Source organism: Aspergillus novofumigatus, assembly GCF_002847465.1.
Source record: "Aspergillus novofumigatus IBT 16806 chromosome Unknown P174scaffold_11, whole genome shotgun sequence".
In the NCBI taxonomy this organism is placed as follows: domain Eukaryota; kingdom Fungi; phylum Ascomycota; class Eurotiomycetes; order Eurotiales; family Aspergillaceae; genus Aspergillus; species Aspergillus novofumigatus.
Window position 1 is genome coordinate 344,383 of NW_020194284.1, and position 15,115 is coordinate 359,497.

The 15,115-nt window shown below is 53.6% G+C and overlaps 9 protein-coding genes across 9 annotated transcripts; 4 read left to right on the top strand and 5 right to left on the bottom strand.

Moving 5' to 3' along the window:
* Positions 1–38: 38 nt before the first annotated feature.
* P174DRAFT_516174 (FAD-dependent oxidoreductase) lies at positions 39–1,691 on the top strand (the record flags this gene model as incomplete). The annotated part of the gene is made up of 6 exons (XM_024832294.1): positions 39–722; positions 763–841; positions 891–1,002; positions 1,050–1,246; positions 1,293–1,380; positions 1,435–1,691. The coding sequence occupies exons 1-6, from the start codon at positions 406–408 to the stop codon at positions 1,689–1,691; spliced, it is 1,050 nt and encodes a 349-aa protein (XP_024677553.1). The 5' UTR covers positions 39–405.
* P174DRAFT_397289 (uncharacterized protein) lies at positions 1,633–3,088 on the bottom strand. The gene is made up of 2 exons (XM_024823786.1): positions 2,210–3,088; positions 1,633–2,154 (listed from the first exon to the last, which is right to left on the bottom strand). The coding sequence occupies exons 1-2, from the start codon at positions 2,854–2,856 to the stop codon at positions 1,698–1,700; spliced, it is 1,104 nt and encodes a 367-aa protein (XP_024677554.1). The 5' UTR covers positions 2,857–3,088; the 3' UTR covers positions 1,633–1,697.
* A 358-nt stretch (positions 3,089–3,446) lies between these two features.
* P174DRAFT_397293 (GMC family oxidoreductase) lies at positions 3,447–5,325 on the top strand (the record flags this gene model as incomplete). The annotated part of the gene is made up of 2 exons (XM_024823787.1): positions 3,447–3,653; positions 3,708–5,325. The coding sequence occupies 2 exons, from the start codon at positions 3,447–3,449 to the stop codon at positions 5,310–5,312; spliced, it is 1,812 nt and encodes a 603-aa protein (XP_024677555.1). The 3' UTR covers positions 5,313–5,325.
* A 162-nt stretch (positions 5,326–5,487) lies between these two features.
* On the top strand, positions 5,488–6,862 carry P174DRAFT_516177 (glycoside hydrolase family 76 protein; the record flags this gene model as incomplete). The annotated part of the gene is made up of 3 exons (XM_024832295.1): positions 5,488–5,538; positions 5,560–6,291; positions 6,347–6,862. 3 exons carry the CDS (start codon positions 5,488–5,490, stop codon positions 6,860–6,862), a joined length of 1,299 nt encoding a protein of 432 aa, XP_024677556.1.
* P174DRAFT_397294 (putative aminotransferase) lies at positions 6,831–8,372 on the bottom strand. Its single transcript, XM_024823788.1, has one exon. It carries the CDS (start codon positions 8,216–8,218, stop codon positions 6,959–6,961), a length of 1,260 nt encoding a protein of 419 aa, XP_024677557.1. The 5' UTR covers positions 8,219–8,372; the 3' UTR covers positions 6,831–6,958.
* Positions 8,373–8,967: 595 nt separating this feature from the next.
* On the bottom strand, positions 8,968–10,054 carry P174DRAFT_379625 (HpcH/HpaI aldolase family protein; the record flags this gene model as incomplete). Its single annotated transcript, XM_024822928.1, has 4 exons — positions 8,968–9,315; positions 9,383–9,591; positions 9,659–9,786; positions 9,864–10,054. The coding sequence occupies 4 exons, from the start codon at positions 10,052–10,054 to the stop codon at positions 8,968–8,970; spliced, it is 876 nt and encodes a 291-aa protein (XP_024677558.1).
* A 1,461-nt stretch (positions 10,055–11,515) lies between these two features.
* P174DRAFT_379584 (uncharacterized protein) lies at positions 11,516–11,889 on the top strand (the record flags this gene model as incomplete). The annotated part of the gene is given in 2 exon segments (XM_024822925.1): positions 11,516–11,725; positions 11,743–11,889. The coding sequence occupies 2 exon segments, from the start codon at positions 11,516–11,518 to the stop codon at positions 11,887–11,889; spliced, it is 357 nt and encodes a 118-aa protein (XP_024677559.1).
* Positions 11,890–12,178: 289 nt separating this feature from the next.
* P174DRAFT_516179 (zinc-dependent alcohol dehydrogenase) lies at positions 12,179–13,307 on the bottom strand (the record flags this gene model as incomplete). Its single annotated transcript, XM_024832296.1, has 2 exons — positions 12,179–13,155; positions 13,199–13,307. 2 exons carry the CDS (start codon positions 13,305–13,307, stop codon positions 12,179–12,181), a joined length of 1,086 nt encoding a protein of 361 aa, XP_024677560.1.
* A 778-nt stretch (positions 13,308–14,085) lies between these two features.
* Positions 14,086–14,976, bottom strand: P174DRAFT_379361 (uncharacterized protein; the record flags this gene model as incomplete). The annotated part of the gene is made up of 5 exons (XM_024822907.1): positions 14,086–14,200; positions 14,224–14,451; positions 14,522–14,620; positions 14,771–14,825; positions 14,871–14,976. Coding segments are annotated over 5 exons (603 nt in total), but the record flags the coding sequence as incomplete, so codon positions are not given.
* Between the last annotated feature and the right edge of the window lie 139 nt (positions 14,977–15,115).

Genomic DNA, 15,115 nt, shown 5'->3' on the forward strand with positions numbered 1-15,115 from the left:
ATACATATTTGCAAAGGTGCCACCACCTCCACACCGCTAGCTATCAGCAGTATTCTGTTCCTACAGACGAGGAGGCGTGGTGTCCTCAACAGCTACACAAATCTATCCAGAGGTGTCATCTAGCCGTCAGCAACTTCAGAGGACCAGGAGCACCACCCACAATGACAGTTCCAGTCCCAGACTTCCATGTTATCATCGGAGCCGGTACGTTCCTTCATCCAGTACCTATCCTGATACTAAACACACTACCAGGCGCAACCGGCCTCCTCCTCGCACAGGGTTTGCAAAAGGTATTCTTCTCCGCCCCAAGCCGAAGCCACAACTGACAAGGCAGTTCGGCATCGCATACACCATCTACGAACGGCACGATGAGGAGACTTACGCCGGCGCGGGGGACAATGGACCATGGCCCTGCACTCTGCCCTGCCGTATCTCGAGTCCATACTCCCTCCTTACCTCCGCGACAAACTCGACTCCGCAACGACGAATCCCTGGTCCGAGCCGGACCCCGCCATTGCGGCCGCTATCCCGTTTGTTAATGGTGCCACTGGCGAGCTGATGGCTAAGATTCCGATGCCGAGTCCGAAGCGCGTTATCCGGGGGAAGCTGCGTGATCTGTTGAGGACGGGCGTGGAGGTTAGATTTGGGATGAGGCTGACCGTTGCCGATTTCAATGGGCAGGAGGTTAGGGGTAGTGTGCTTGTGGAAGCGGATGGAGGTAGGTTTTCCTCTTTTTAGTGAGTTGATGCTGACGGTTTCGAGTGCGGAGTGTGGTGCGGAGGGCAACTCGTCGATGCGGAGGTTGCGGCGTTGCAGAAGCCGAACATCATGGTTTTGGTTGGTGTTTTTTCCCTCTATCCCCTGTAGGATCGCGCTGATGGATGGAGTAGAATACCTTCCCGACGTTCACTAGAGAGCAAGCCCTCTTCATCCATGGCAAGTCCCACCCAATCGTGCAGCTCGCTCCCCATCCGTACCAGAAAACAAGTATTTTCTCCAACGGTACGTCCTCTTCCCTGCCCGAGAGCACAACGCAACTGACAAGCTAGTGGCCAACGTGGTCGGCCCCGTTCGCCGGAAACCTGGGTGTTTCACTATTGCCTCCCAATCTGGACAGCCCGAGGACCCCCCAGAAAATGCCGAGGCGCGGCGCGCACTGTTCAAACATCACATGAGCCAATACTGCGAGCCGTACAGGTCGGCCGGGGAATGTTCGAGTCAGGGCACACCAATACTAGCCGAAAAGGTACGTCCGGACGATTTCATTGGGCGGACGCTAATGCGTAGTTCAGTTCCGTTACTGGAAAAACATAACGCGATGGAGTAATTTCGGCGGAAAAGCTTCCCTAGCGGGTGATGCGGCGCATCCGATGGTCCCTTGTTCGTATTACTCTTTCCTACGCTTGAGGAGAGAGGTTCACTGACGATAGGCAGTCACCGCGCAGGGATTGAACACCGCCCTTAAAGACGTGAAGCGCTTTCTCGATGCCATTGTTAAGCTGGTATACCACGGTGCGGGTCTCCAGACGGAGATAGATGTCTACGATGAGTCGGCGTATACGCGTGGCAAGCAAGACATAAACTTGTCGATAGAGCAGACGTACGCCTATCATCACTGGGAGGAGATAATGACCAGTCTGTTGATAAAGGGGGGATACGGGGCATTAATCCATAGTTCCGCCATTAATTAATAAGCATCATATTGCTACATTATAGGCCCAGGGCTTGGTCTCGATCACACTCCTGGAGACATGGGTCGATCCTTCCTGCGAACGACCATCTTGCGAACGGCCATCCTGTGACCGATCGTCCCCATGTTCTGATCGCCCGTCCCGACTCGTTCTAGCCGGCTCCTCCAACTGCGTGAGATTCGTAAGCTGAATGTCACTGTCGACATCGTTAATGCGCTTGAAAGCTTTGTTCTTGTTCCCTGTGCCCCCAGACTCCGGCTGCGTCGAGTAGATTTTGCGACTGGCAAACAGTGTCGGGAAAGCTGTCTTGAAGACGGGTCGCAGCATGGGCACGCACGCGTTCAAGTTCGCCAGGGCCGGTTCAGTGACGCTCCAGAAGGCAGCCCAGATCATCGAGTACGGGAGATCGAGGAAGTCGACGGTCGTGAGGACGCGGATGCGGATGATGGTTATGGCGGAGATACTGCCTCATTAGCAACCCATTTGTCTAAATACCTGGTGTAAAAGGAAGGACGTACAAAAGACCCATTCCGAAAATACCGTAGAGCGCCAGCTTGGTAGCAGTGCTCATGTGCAACTTCCAGATCAAGTGCAGCGGCAGCACCATGATCATGACGTCCGTGATGAGATTAAAGGCGCCGATGGTCGAAAAGGCGACGTTCTGGCTTGCGCAGTGGCCGGGTAGCATCGGGTTCCAGTTCTTCTGGAAGGGTTGGCAGATGAAGAAAATCTGGAGCATGCTGCCGGCCCAGTAGGCACAGGCACAGCCCATGCAGACCCAGGCGGCAATGCGAAAGCCCTTGGTGACGAAGATGCGGAGGTAGAAGAAGAGATAGCTCAGTTTGGCGAGGAGCATGGCGTTGTAGTAGACGACTTGGTAGACGATCAGCATCTTGAGGATGGCCACCAGGTTCTCCGGGGGGATCTCCGTGACATGGTTGCGCATCCCGACGCGAGCGTAGTGGTAGTGCATTGCCAGCATGCTGTACGTGTGCAGCATGGAGCCTACACAGCAGCCATCGTCCCACCAGATCTTACTCTGCCGGAGATGTCGCGAGATGAACCGGAGGACCAGAGCAAGAGTGGCGAAGGCGACCAGCACCGTGTTGGCGATGAGCTGATCACGCACAATGGGAAAGGCAAAGGCCTCGTACAGGACCACCATTTTGTCTCACCAAAGTGGTGGTGGACAAGTGCAAAACTCTGAAACCGCCCCAAAAGAGGCAACAGACAATTTATCACGAGTCAAGCTTCTGACAGGTGCTAGAATATCGCCATACACGATGCATCATTTCCGTCTTAAATCTAGGAATCCCGCCGAATTCCTGTTCTGGTAAATGGACAGCCGTTGAACCTGCTTCCGGGCAGCTACCGCGTCCTCGAGACCAGTCTTCGTCTGCGCTCAAACAGACGAGCCGCTGGCCTCCTGCCGATCAGAACGCGCGAGGTGTCAGGCTACTACTTTAGTATAACGGCGGCGCGCGAAGGATCAGCCGGCGCGGATTGTGGAGATCCCGATGGATAGCGATTGGAAGAGCCACGAATGGGGCTATCATTAGCTTCATGGGACGGAGAGGGGTAGCCTAAATAACCTTGAACGAGGATAGAGTATTTGACCTGTCATTTTGGCCCCAAGCGTGTCTTGGGATTTGATGCCCGTCGAATCCACTCCTGACCGTCTAACCCCCTCAACCTGAACAGAGAACACGAGTCGCAAGTCGCAACCACAGCAGCTGCCTCAGACTGAACAGTGCAATGGACGAATACGACTATATCATTGTCGGCGCAGGCATCGGCGGCCTGGTTCTGGCCAACCGCCTGAGCGCAGACGCCTCCGTCAATGTCCTCATCATCGAAGCCGGGGCCAATCGCATGGGCGATCCCCGTATCGACACTCCTGGCTTCTTGGGCATGTTATACGGCAACCCAGACTTTGACTGGGATTATACGAGCGTCCCTCAGGTATCACCTTCCGTTCCACAACTTCGTTCACGTCCTTAAATTCTGATCGTATAGCCCCATGTCAACAACCGACAAATCGCGCAGCCCCGCGGCCGTGTCGTCGGCGGTTCCACGGCCATGAACTTCTCGGTCGTCATGTACCCTCCCGCATCAGACTTTGAAGCATGGAAGGCATTGGGAAACAACGGCTGGGGCGCAGAGGATATGGCGCCGTACCTGCGGAAGTTTCACACGTTCTCACCGCCCAGCAAGATCACGGCCGAACTTCTCCGTATCGATCGCTACATGGATGCCAACAGCCAGGGGTGTGATGGCCCCGTGCCTGTTTCCTTGCCAGACGTATATGGGCCGTTCAACAAAGCGTGGGACGAGACGTTTGAGAAGCTTGGTTGGCGAACGGACGCGGATCCCATCGCAGGACGCAAATTGGGAGCGTTTACCGCGCCGCTGACCGTTGACGCAAAGACAGGGAAGCGCGGGTATGCAGCCGCATACTACTCCCCTGAGGTGGCCGCACGGCCGAACCTGCGCCTGCTGGCAGAGACCATGGTCGAGCGGGTGCTGTTGACCAAGCAGGACGGAGACGTCGTGGCCACCGGCGTACATATCAAGAACAAGGACGGCAGGAGGGAAATCATCCGCGCAAAGAAAGAAGTCATCCTCTGCGCCGGCAGCTTGAACACCCCTCAGGTGCTCGAACTCTCCGGAATCGGAAATGCAGAGCTTCTACAAAAGCACGGCATCCCTGTAATTATTAACAACCCCGGCGTCGGCGAGAACCTCCAAGACCACTGCATCAGCAGCATCAGCTACGAGATCGCCGACGGCCAGGTCTCGGGCGACATTCTCCGCAACCCAGATGTGGTGCAGGCCCTCATCAAGCTCTACGAGGAAACCCGTGGCGGCCCGCTGGCAGGCATGCCCATCAGCGTGGCCTACCTCCCCTTCGTCGACGGCCAGGGCGTAGTCCCGAGGCAAGAAGTCGAGGACCTGCTCGCGAGATATCTCAACAGCGACAACAGCCTCCCACCAAGACTACAAGCGCAATACGCGCACCTCAGGAAAGCGATCCTAGACAATGATACCCCCTCCTCGCAGTACCTCTTCCTTCCCGCGCAGCTGCACATGAAACCCGGAGCAACGAGCATGGCCGACGTCCTGGCTAAACCCCTGCCAGAAAACTACATCAGCATCATGATCCTGCACAACCATCCTTTCTCACGGGGTTCGGTGCATATCGCGTCCTCCAAGGCGGAGGACAAACCGATCTACGATCCGAAGCTCTTGTCTCACCCGCTGGACCTGGAGATCCTGGCTCGACACACCCAATTCTTAGACAAGATTGTCGCCACCGAGCCGCTCAAGTCTCTTCTCAAGGAACGGCGCATACCGGAAAGCGCGAGTGACTTGGCCGATCTGGACCGAGCCAAGGAGGTGGTCAAGGAACGGCTGTTTACATGCTTCCACCCTGCGGGGACGTGTGCCATGTTGCCGCGGCAGATGGGAGGTGTGGTTGATGATCAGCTGAAAGTGTATGGGACTCGCAATCTGAGGGTTGTCGATGCGAGTGTCTTTCCTCTGGAGCCGGCGGGGAATATCCAGGCGACGGTGTATGCGATTGCGGAGCGGGCGGCGGATTTGATTATTGGCAGGAATTAGTTTTACTCGTTTTACTCGTTTATCATGGATGAATAAAAAATGAAGTATGCTGTTATCGATAATGAGACATCGTTGATCAACACTGTTGTTGGATACATTCCAGGTAAAGAATGCGACATCAACATCATCCCATCCCCTTCTTCCAGACTTTGAAATTTTGATTCCCAACCTCAACATGATCACCAGAATCAATCACAATGCATTTCATGCAATTACTATGGCTCCTGTTAATCTCCCCCGCATATAGCATCCCCTAGACCTCAACGATCCCACCTCCATCAAACAAGCCGCCCACGATGTCGCCGCCAATATGCTCTCCCACTACACGGGGATGAAACCCGGCGACAACCCGGGCAACCTCCCACCCCCATACTACTGGTGGGAAGCCGGGGCGATGTTCAACGCCCTCATCGACTACTGGTACCTCACGGGCGACAGTACCTGGAACGCAATCACCACGCAAGCCCTGACCTGGCAGGCCGGGCACACGGGGACCTTCATGCCGACCAACCAGACCAAGACGGAGGGCAACGACGACCAGGCCTTCTGGGGCTTCGCAGCAATGTCCGCCGCGGAGCGAAACTTCCCCGACCCAGATCCCGCCCACGGACCAGGGTGGCTGGCGATGGCGCAGGCGGTGTTCAACACGCAGGCGGCACGGTGGGACGAGAGTACCTGCGGCGGGGGGCTGCGGTGGCAGATCTTCAGCTTCAACAATGGGTGGAATTACAAGAATACCATTTCCAACGGGTGTTTCTTCAATCTAGCCGCCAGGCTGGCGCGGTACACGGGCAACAGCACGTATGCGGAGTGGGCAGAGCGGATCTGGGACTGGACGGTGGACGTGGGCTTCATCACGGACGACTGGCTGTTTTACGACGGGGCGGACGTGCTGCTGGATTGTTCGGACTTTAATCGGATCGAGTGGACGTACAATTCCGGAGTGTATCTGCTGGGCGCGGCCAACATGTACAATTTTGTATGTCTATTGTCTCCTTCTCCTTCTGATGGCCGTGGCTAACAAGACAGAACAGACGGAGGCTGACCCCCGGTGGGAGGCGAGGACAAAGCATATCCTCGAGGCGACGGATGCGTTTTTCGTCAAGGACCCAGCCATGGTGATGTACGAGCGGGCCTGCGAGCTCGTGAATACCTGCCAGGTCGACCAGCGGTCTTTCAAGGGGTTTCTCGCCCGCTGGATGGCGGCAGCCACGCAGGTCGCCCCCTTTACGTACGACTGGGTCATGCCGCGGCTGCGGGCGTCAGCAGCTGCCGCGGCAAGGACATGCACTGGCGGTCCGGATGGCGCCGCGTGTGGACTGAAATGGACGACGGGGGTATGGGATGGCAGTGAGGACGTGGGATTGCAGATGAGTGCACTGGAGGTGATGCAGAATCTCTTGATCGACCGGGTAGATCCGCCAGTCACGGATGCCACCGGGGGAACTTCAATCGGCGATCCGAGCGGAGGAATGGAGCAGCACGATCCAAGGCCGCAGGTGCTGACGATGACTATCACCGGGGCGGATCGCGCGGGGCGGGACTCCTGACAGCCATGTTGGGGGTGTTGATGATAGGAACAACAGGGTGGCTCCTTTATGAATAGCTTGTATCTGTAGATGTGTACATCAATCAAAATGGTTATTTTACTGCAGAGCAGCCACAATCCGTCGCAACGCTTCGTTGAGGTACGCTTGCGGGTGCGCAAAGACAATGCGGAACCACCCCGGCGTCTCTGACCCAAACAACGCCCCGGAAGCCAGAAACACCTTGTTCTTCAGCAGGCGCTGCATGATGATCTCGCTGACATCCTCGTGGATCGCCTCGGGGTGGCGCTTGAGGTACGGCGTGCCCAGGTCCACCCAGACAAAGAATCCCGCATTCGCTCCAGCCATGTAGGGGATCTCATTCTGCTTCAGTGATCCTACTGTGTATTCATACGCCTCTTTCAGCCTCTCGCAGTTCAACCGGATATACTCATCCGTATACGCATCATCCTCGAGGATATTTGCCGCCAGATGGTCCGCCGGTCCGGACACATATGAATACAGCGCGACACTGTCAACCGCGGCACGCACATCCTTATTCCCCTGGCTGATCAGTGCGCCCAACCGCAGCCCATTCGCGCCAAAATCCTTGCTCAAGCCCCAGAGGACATGTACCCGGTCCGCATCGATGATACCCTTGGTGTCGATACTCAGAGCGGAGACAAACTCCTCCCCACCCCATACGGATAACGCATATACCTCATCGCTGATAAAATGCATCCCGTGCTCCTGGCACAACCGCATCAGGGCAACCAGGACATCGCGCGAGTAACACCGTCCGAGAGGATTATGCGGGTGACACAGCAGCAGCGCACGACACTTTTTCCCAGTCCGCTGCTCGAAGCTGGTCAGCGCGTGTCGGTACGCCTCCACACAGTCTGCGCCGAGCGGATCCGCCCCTCCAAAAGGAACAGTCACCACCTCCGTCCCGAACCGCATCGAGATATCCGCGTTGAAGGTACCGTAATACGGCCTTCCCAGCAGGATCCCCTCGCCTTTATCCGCGAGCGCCCAGGAGAGATGCTCGACTGCCGCGGAGACGCCGTTGGTGAGGATGAGATGGTGCGGTTCGAGCGGGGTAGCGGGGTGAAGGCGTCGGTTCAGGAACCGGGCCATGGCCGCTTTGAGGCGTTTCGAGCCGGATGCGCCGTCATTGTAGGTGAGGGACTTGGAGGTGAGGCGGAGGTTCTGGTGCATGTGGTCCAGGAGGTACTCGTGCATCAGGAGGTTCTCGGCCACGCCGACGCTGTAGTAGCCGTCGGGGTTGCTTTCCGGGTCGTACATGTTGGCCATGACCTCCCAGATGAGGCTGTTGCTGTTGGCGTGGAGGACGCCATTTGCGCGGGTTGAAAGGGCCATTTCATAGATTAGAGATGGTGAAGTGAGGAAGAGATGAGGAGAGGAGGAGAGGAGGAGGGAAGAAGAGAAAGATAATACCTTTTAGAGGATGCGAAGGGGTCATTGAGTTCGTATTGGTGGGTCAAGTAGCGCAGCTATTACCCCACAATATCCGTATCTTCCAGCTGTGATTGTCAGACGTTTTGTAATCTAGTACGTACTTCATATTAACTTAGCATTTAACAGGGCTCACTAATAAGTAACTACCAAGTATCTCGTCTCAGGGATCTATACACTGAAATGTAGTGAAATCGGCATTTTATGCATAGTACCCGACAGATACTTGGATGTTCTAACTGAAAACAGCTCCCTTGCATGACCGTCCTGCCGCCTCAGGCTATCATTGGCTGACATAGTATGTGCATCCCTATTCCGGTATAGTGCCGTTGTCCTGGCCTCTTTTATCTTTTTTTCCCTTGGGCACTGTCTTTCTCTTCCCTTCCCTATTATTAGGCCGACCGGCCGAGTATTGTGGTGCTATTACTATACAGATATAACTAGCCCTATATAGCGACAAAAATGAAGAATATATTGATATTAGCGAATCAACGTCTGATAAACCAATAGTGCTCTATAACGCTTCATTGAGTTTCAGGTCTGCCATGGCACGCCATGAAAGTTCCCGTAGTAAAGAGGGGCCTGGGAGAATTGATAGCTAGTTAATCGAAGCATTGCTGACATTTTAGCAGCCAATGCTAACTACTCGGCGATCAGTTTTTTAACTCTTGCACCTCCGCCAGTGTCTCAATCATACGAGCTAAATCCTCCTTATGCCCCCTCACCACGCTCAAGTAATCCGATGTTAGCATCAATAGCTGAAAGTCTTTAAGCCAAGTCCGCGATGTCCCAGACACCTTGCACGTGACAACAGCCAAAGGCTTCTGATGCCGTCTCGACACCTTCACCAATCGATCTATTGCGTCTAATATCTTCGGGTCTTCGGGGTCGCCCACCCGGCGCGGAGGACAGCGCAAGGCAACTCGGAGGTCGCCAGCCCCTAGCATTAGGCCGTTGACACCAGGGACTGCAGCTATGGCGTCTGCATTTTCCAGGGCAAGCTGCATACATCCCGTCTCATCAGCCCATGTGGAGACCCCACCAACCTGAGAAATATAATGAACTTACAGGACTCTCGATCTGAATGATCACCGCGATGTTCTTGTCCGCTACGCGCTCGTGGGAGGATCCTGGTGGTGCCACATCTGTAACTCCAGGGACTAGCACTGTTGGAGCCAGGGACCGGTCACCGTCAGAGTATGCATAACGGCACTTGCGGACGGCTTCGGCGGCTTGCTCAGGTGTATCAATGTGCGGGAAAATTATGCCCCCGGCTCCTATTTTAAAAACGCCGGTTGAGTAAGCTTTTAGAATTCTTAACTGATAGCTCAGAACCAGACTTACCCGCGTCCAGAGCATATGTTAGTAGATGTGATTGAGCAGACGGCACTCGACAGATCGGGATGGTCCTTCCCTCGCTAGCCAGGCTAACGGTTTGGATTAGGCGAACAAGGTTTTCAGCTTCAACGGGTCTGCACCGCCGTTACAGTTTGTACTGGTTAGACCTTGGACAGAAAATGGGGTCCGTTAAGTACAGAGATGGACAAACGTATGTTGTGCATCAATCATGACAAAGTCGTAACCCAGGACTGCCAGCGTGCGCGCTGAGATGGTGTGTGGAATAGAGACAATGGTGCCTAATAAATGCGTAGGTCTCCCAGAGGACGGGTTCATAGTGTCCTCCAGGGCCTTCGCCAAGTTGGAAGGTTGGAACAGCGACGCCGCACGGTAGTCTTCCATATTGCTTAGCATGCGATGCACTTCAAGAGATAACGTGTAATATGCGCCTGCAGTTCCTCACTGAATGATTTATACTTCTATTATACTTCTGTTGCACTTCGCGGATTGGGAAGGAGGGTTGCATTCGTCTTGGACAATTAGAGGTCTCTACTAGTCATCCCATACACAACAATAGAGCACGTCATCTCAGAGCTCGACCATCTCCTATAATTACTTCTGAAAGGTAAAAGTCATTCTGGTCTATAGCTGAAGTCTGCACTGCACTATGTAACGTCAATGCGAGGGTGATAGGGGTAAGTGGCGGCCATTGTCCGAAAGCGGAAACTAAGTTGTCGGAGTCGACAAGGTGATGACTGCTATAAATCCACATTAGGCATATCTAATTTGTCATTAATTTACAACCCGAAAGTGCCTGAGATGTTAGGCCCTTCTAGCCCCTAGAGACTGCTTCCTCCCACAGCAAAAATTACATGTAGGAGAGGAATGCAGAAGGGCGCAGTCGCTGTTAACAGCTTGCCAGATTGAACAGGACAGCCATTGAGACAGAACCTTATAACGAGTTCCATTTATATTACAGATACGGATATGATACAATATATATTCAAAATATGCCATCATCAATTTGCACATAACGTAGTCGCATATTAGCGCCTTGGGATTAGGGTTCGGTCCTCGGAGACAACCTTGTCTTGTGGGGCCCGGACCGCCGGAATGAGCAAAAGTCTGAGATGAAATGCATAGAATCATCCCATGGATCTGCATTTGTTCTCTTGCTTATTGTTGTGCAGCCCTTTTTGGCCACCCTTTACAATGGAGCTAGAGTTGTATTTAGTCTGGGTTTAGTTCCAAACCTTGCAATCCACCACTAGACTGTTATCAATCCCATTGACGTGGATGGTGGCGAATGCCGCGAATCTCCCAGACAACCATGATTGTGGTGGATCTGATATTGATAATGTGAAGTGCCCGGAGGATGAGGGGCTGTCAGCCATATCTTACCACTATCGAATCCGGAGAGTATCGGATATCAATATTTAGCTGAATTCTGGCTGGGCCAATCAGATCGCTGGATTCTACCATGGATTCAACTCACCGGATTAAGAAGATTTTACAGAGTTTTCATTTAGTCGATTATAAGTAGTTAGTTAGATATCTAGATTGCCAGAAATCAGACCTTCATTCATACCGTTTACTAGCGATTACCATAGATTCGCTATCAACGGGGATCGGTTGACAGGGGCTTTTCTACCACCAGAGTGGCCGACAGGAATGACAATGCCCTGCCAAATATGAGAAATGAGCTCTCATTGGCCTATCATAAAGGGAGTGAAGTACGTTAAGGTGGTTGAGTTCGTATTTGTGGGTCAAGCAGTGCAGCTATGACTTTTCAATATATATACGGATACAGCATGGACCTACCCTGCTGGATTCAATCACTACTTGTCTTTAAATATTGATAGAATGTCTCGGCCAATAGATGCTTTTCCGGAAGAGATATTAATCCAGATCTTAACATCTCTGAAGCTCACGTCAAACCTGCAGTTCCCCAGACGTATTCTCACCTGTATGTTGTTGCATCTTCCACAAACATGCATCAACCTTGAGATTACCATCTGCGGGCCCGAGGAGCAAACCAATTGCAGTTCAGACGATTTCTGTAAGACTCTTTCTGTAAGACTCTGGGACAGATTCTTCCTCGTCTGCGACATCTTCGTCTTCAAGTTGCTCGTGTCTGTCCGGAGTTTCTAGGGGAAGCCGCCTTGGGAAAATACGGTACAGGTGACTCTGTCTGCATCCAGGTGTTCAAACCCTGTTATGCTCCCAATCTGAACTAAATGCGGCAGACGTGGACAGTCCCTTGTATTCCAGCACCCTTTGGGTATTGCATGGCTTGGGTGCTGTTTAGCTTGCACTCCCAAGGCATACTTACGAGTATGCGGCATGGAAACAGCACTCTTGAATCTCTGTCGGCTCTGATGAGACATACTCGAATGAAACTGTTGAGCCATGCATTCAAACTTGCATTGATCGGTCGTCGCTAAGTAGAATAATGCCCATGTCCAGAAGCGAGTCACATGACTGGCACATCCCCATCCCCCATTTTGTCCGAGCTGAACCTCGTCACTACTTTTCAAAATTGACCACGATTCTGCCCGCAACCTCTCCCCTTCGCAGCTTTTCAACAGCCTCCGGTAACCGATCGATGGGATACACCTCACAAATCTGCTTCAGCATCCCTCGTCGCGCAAAGTCCAGCGCAGCCGCCGTATCCCTTCGACTCCCCACCAGCGTCCCCCTAATCGTCAGGTTCTTGAAAATGAACCGGTTGGGATCATCGCCAACAACCATCGTCTTGGCCGGCGCCAGCCCAATGCACATGACAACCGCCCCGATCCGGTCTCCCACAAACGACAGCGCAGTCCGATAAGCCGCCGGCGCCGTGACAAACACCCCGTGCGCGCCGATCCCATCGGCGGCAGCCACCACAGCAGCAGTGGTGTCGTCCGTCTTGGCGAAGTCCACAAAGGCCTCCGCGCCCATTTCCATCGCCAGCGCGCGCTTCGCTGGCCCCGTGTCCACCACGATCGGTCGCATCCCCATCGCCCTCGCGAGCTGCACACCCTGAATCCCCACACCACCACCCCCACCGGGGAAAACAGCCCAGTTCCCCGGTCGCAGCCCCGACTCCACCAAGGATCGATAGACGGTCGACGCGCTGCACATAATCGGGGCGGCGACCTCGTCGGGGACACCGTCGGGGATGGGGGAGGCGTAGCGGGCAGGCGAGACGAGGTATTGCTGGTATGTGCCTGCGGTCATCAATCCCGTGTGCACGGCCGTCCGGCAGTACGTCTCCTTGTCGCCCCAGCACAGCTCGCATGACCCGCATGTATCCGTCAGCGGCTTGATGCCCGCGCGATCGCCGACCTTGAAGTTCCGAACATTGGCGCCCGTCTTGACGACGATGCCTGCGCCTTCGTGACCGGGCGACCGGACACCGAAAAACGACATGGGCGGCGTGCCGAGGTCGTTTTTCATCATGTGGATGTCGGAGGAGCAGAGGCCGGTGACGTTGAGGCGGATGAGGATGTCGTCGGGGCCTGCCGGTCAGTCTCTTGTCATCTATATGGACGAGGGACACACCTGGTTCTGGCACGGGGACCATTTCCACCTTGACTTGAAAGTCGGGGCCTTCATTGACGACCACCCCGGCTTTGCAGTGAGTCGGGATGTCGTAGATTTTTGAGTCCATATTGCTGTGTAGATATAGATGTAGAGGTAAACGTATTCGCACTGTCTCAATTCTCTTCCATCTACTGTGATTTATGGAAAGGCATCCGAGCCAGTGCGGAACCGTCCCGCGTATGACCCCTCACCTCGGCATCATCATGTCTGCTATATACCGGGTGTTTATTCTACGTCCAGTATTTTAGTATCTGGAGAGATAATGTAGTGGAATGTATCCGCAGTCTACATATCATACTAAATGAGGAAGGGCATTACCGAGGCATCTTGATATTGTATTTCATGAGATAGGTAGGGTTATAGGTTTTATAGTTATTATCTACTCCTACGAGAAATAGCAATATGGTTCATGTCTGTACAACGGTCCTCTAATGGGTTACTCTGGTCATTTGGTACTTTGACCTCATTGGATACAGCTCTATTATCTGAGCTATTTTATATAAGACCTTGATTCTGATTTACTGATTGTGTGCGATTATAAGTGTTTGCAGCGGGAATATGTCTCCGATATATATTAGTCGACGTTCTTCTATGATACAATGTGCAGACACATAGGCCATTCACGAATGAATATGTCCAGATAACCCTTATAGTTGTCCTAATCAACTACTCCAGTCATTCCAACAGCCTAGTTGGCCTGTATATTGCAAAATGGATAAACAGTGTATATACAAGAGTATCCTGTCGTTATGTATATACAAAGGAACCCGCCAAGAGAACGACGAAGAAATAGCTGCTAATCCACGCATACACAAAGCAACCCTACTTCGGACTGCCGCCGACTCTTACGAATGCGACGCCCTAACCTCAGTCACACAGATAATCCCCTCCCCTTCAGACGGCAGGATACGCCCCTCACTCGAGTTCCTCCCCTCGCCACGGGGGTACGTCAGCGACCCTCTCTTCTGCGCCTTGGCCCCGACATCGGAATTGCCGCTACCCAGCGTCTGCAGCTAGGACTGGTTCTACCGCGACAGGGAGCGCAGTTTGTGCCGCGTGCCGCGGGAGTAGTTTCTGTGCGGGAGTGGGAGTGGGAGTGGGAGCGGAAGTGGGAGTCGGAGCCTTGCGAGCCATAGCTGCCCTGGACTTGTTTGAAGAGAGGTTTTAGGTTGGGGAGGCTGCCGGCGATTATGCTTGTGTTGCATTCGACGCTGTCGGGTCTGTTAATGCGTGCTTGCTAGAGGACAAGGAAGAGAGAGAGAGAGAGGGATGGGAACGCACACAACCCAGATGGTGAGATCGGCGTAGTCCCAGAGGAAGTCGCCGGTGCGGCCGTAGTTGGGGAGGATGGATAGTTTGACGAACGCCGCGGCGCGGGCACTGGGGCCATTAGTGCGCTCTTTAGAAGATTGTGAGTCGCTTACAATATCCCCAGTCCCAGGATGCAGACTAGAGATGCCTTTACACGGCGGTTGACCTGGAGATGGCTGTTTCTTGTTAGTTGGTTGCAGGTAATAGGCGAGAGAATACCGGAGCATGAAAGCGGGCAGTATGGCGAAGATCAGGTTGGTCAGGATATTCAGAGCTGTGGATGTCAGCTTGGTAGGAGCATCTCTGCCTCATGACATACCGGTGTTTGTGTAGCTCAGTTGCAACAGTTGCGTCGGATTGAAACAATTTGACTTGACGCTTGGGTCCCATATTGACCGGATATTTTGGCATTGGAACGTGAGTGTCTAAACCGTTCGACTGGCTTCGAACAAGCAGAGACACTTACGGGATCCGGCCTTCTGGCTGCATCATGGGATGATCGACCGCGTGTGGTCGATCTGGCAGGCTTTGGATGTCAAGAACAGGCAGTATGCTATCTCGGGG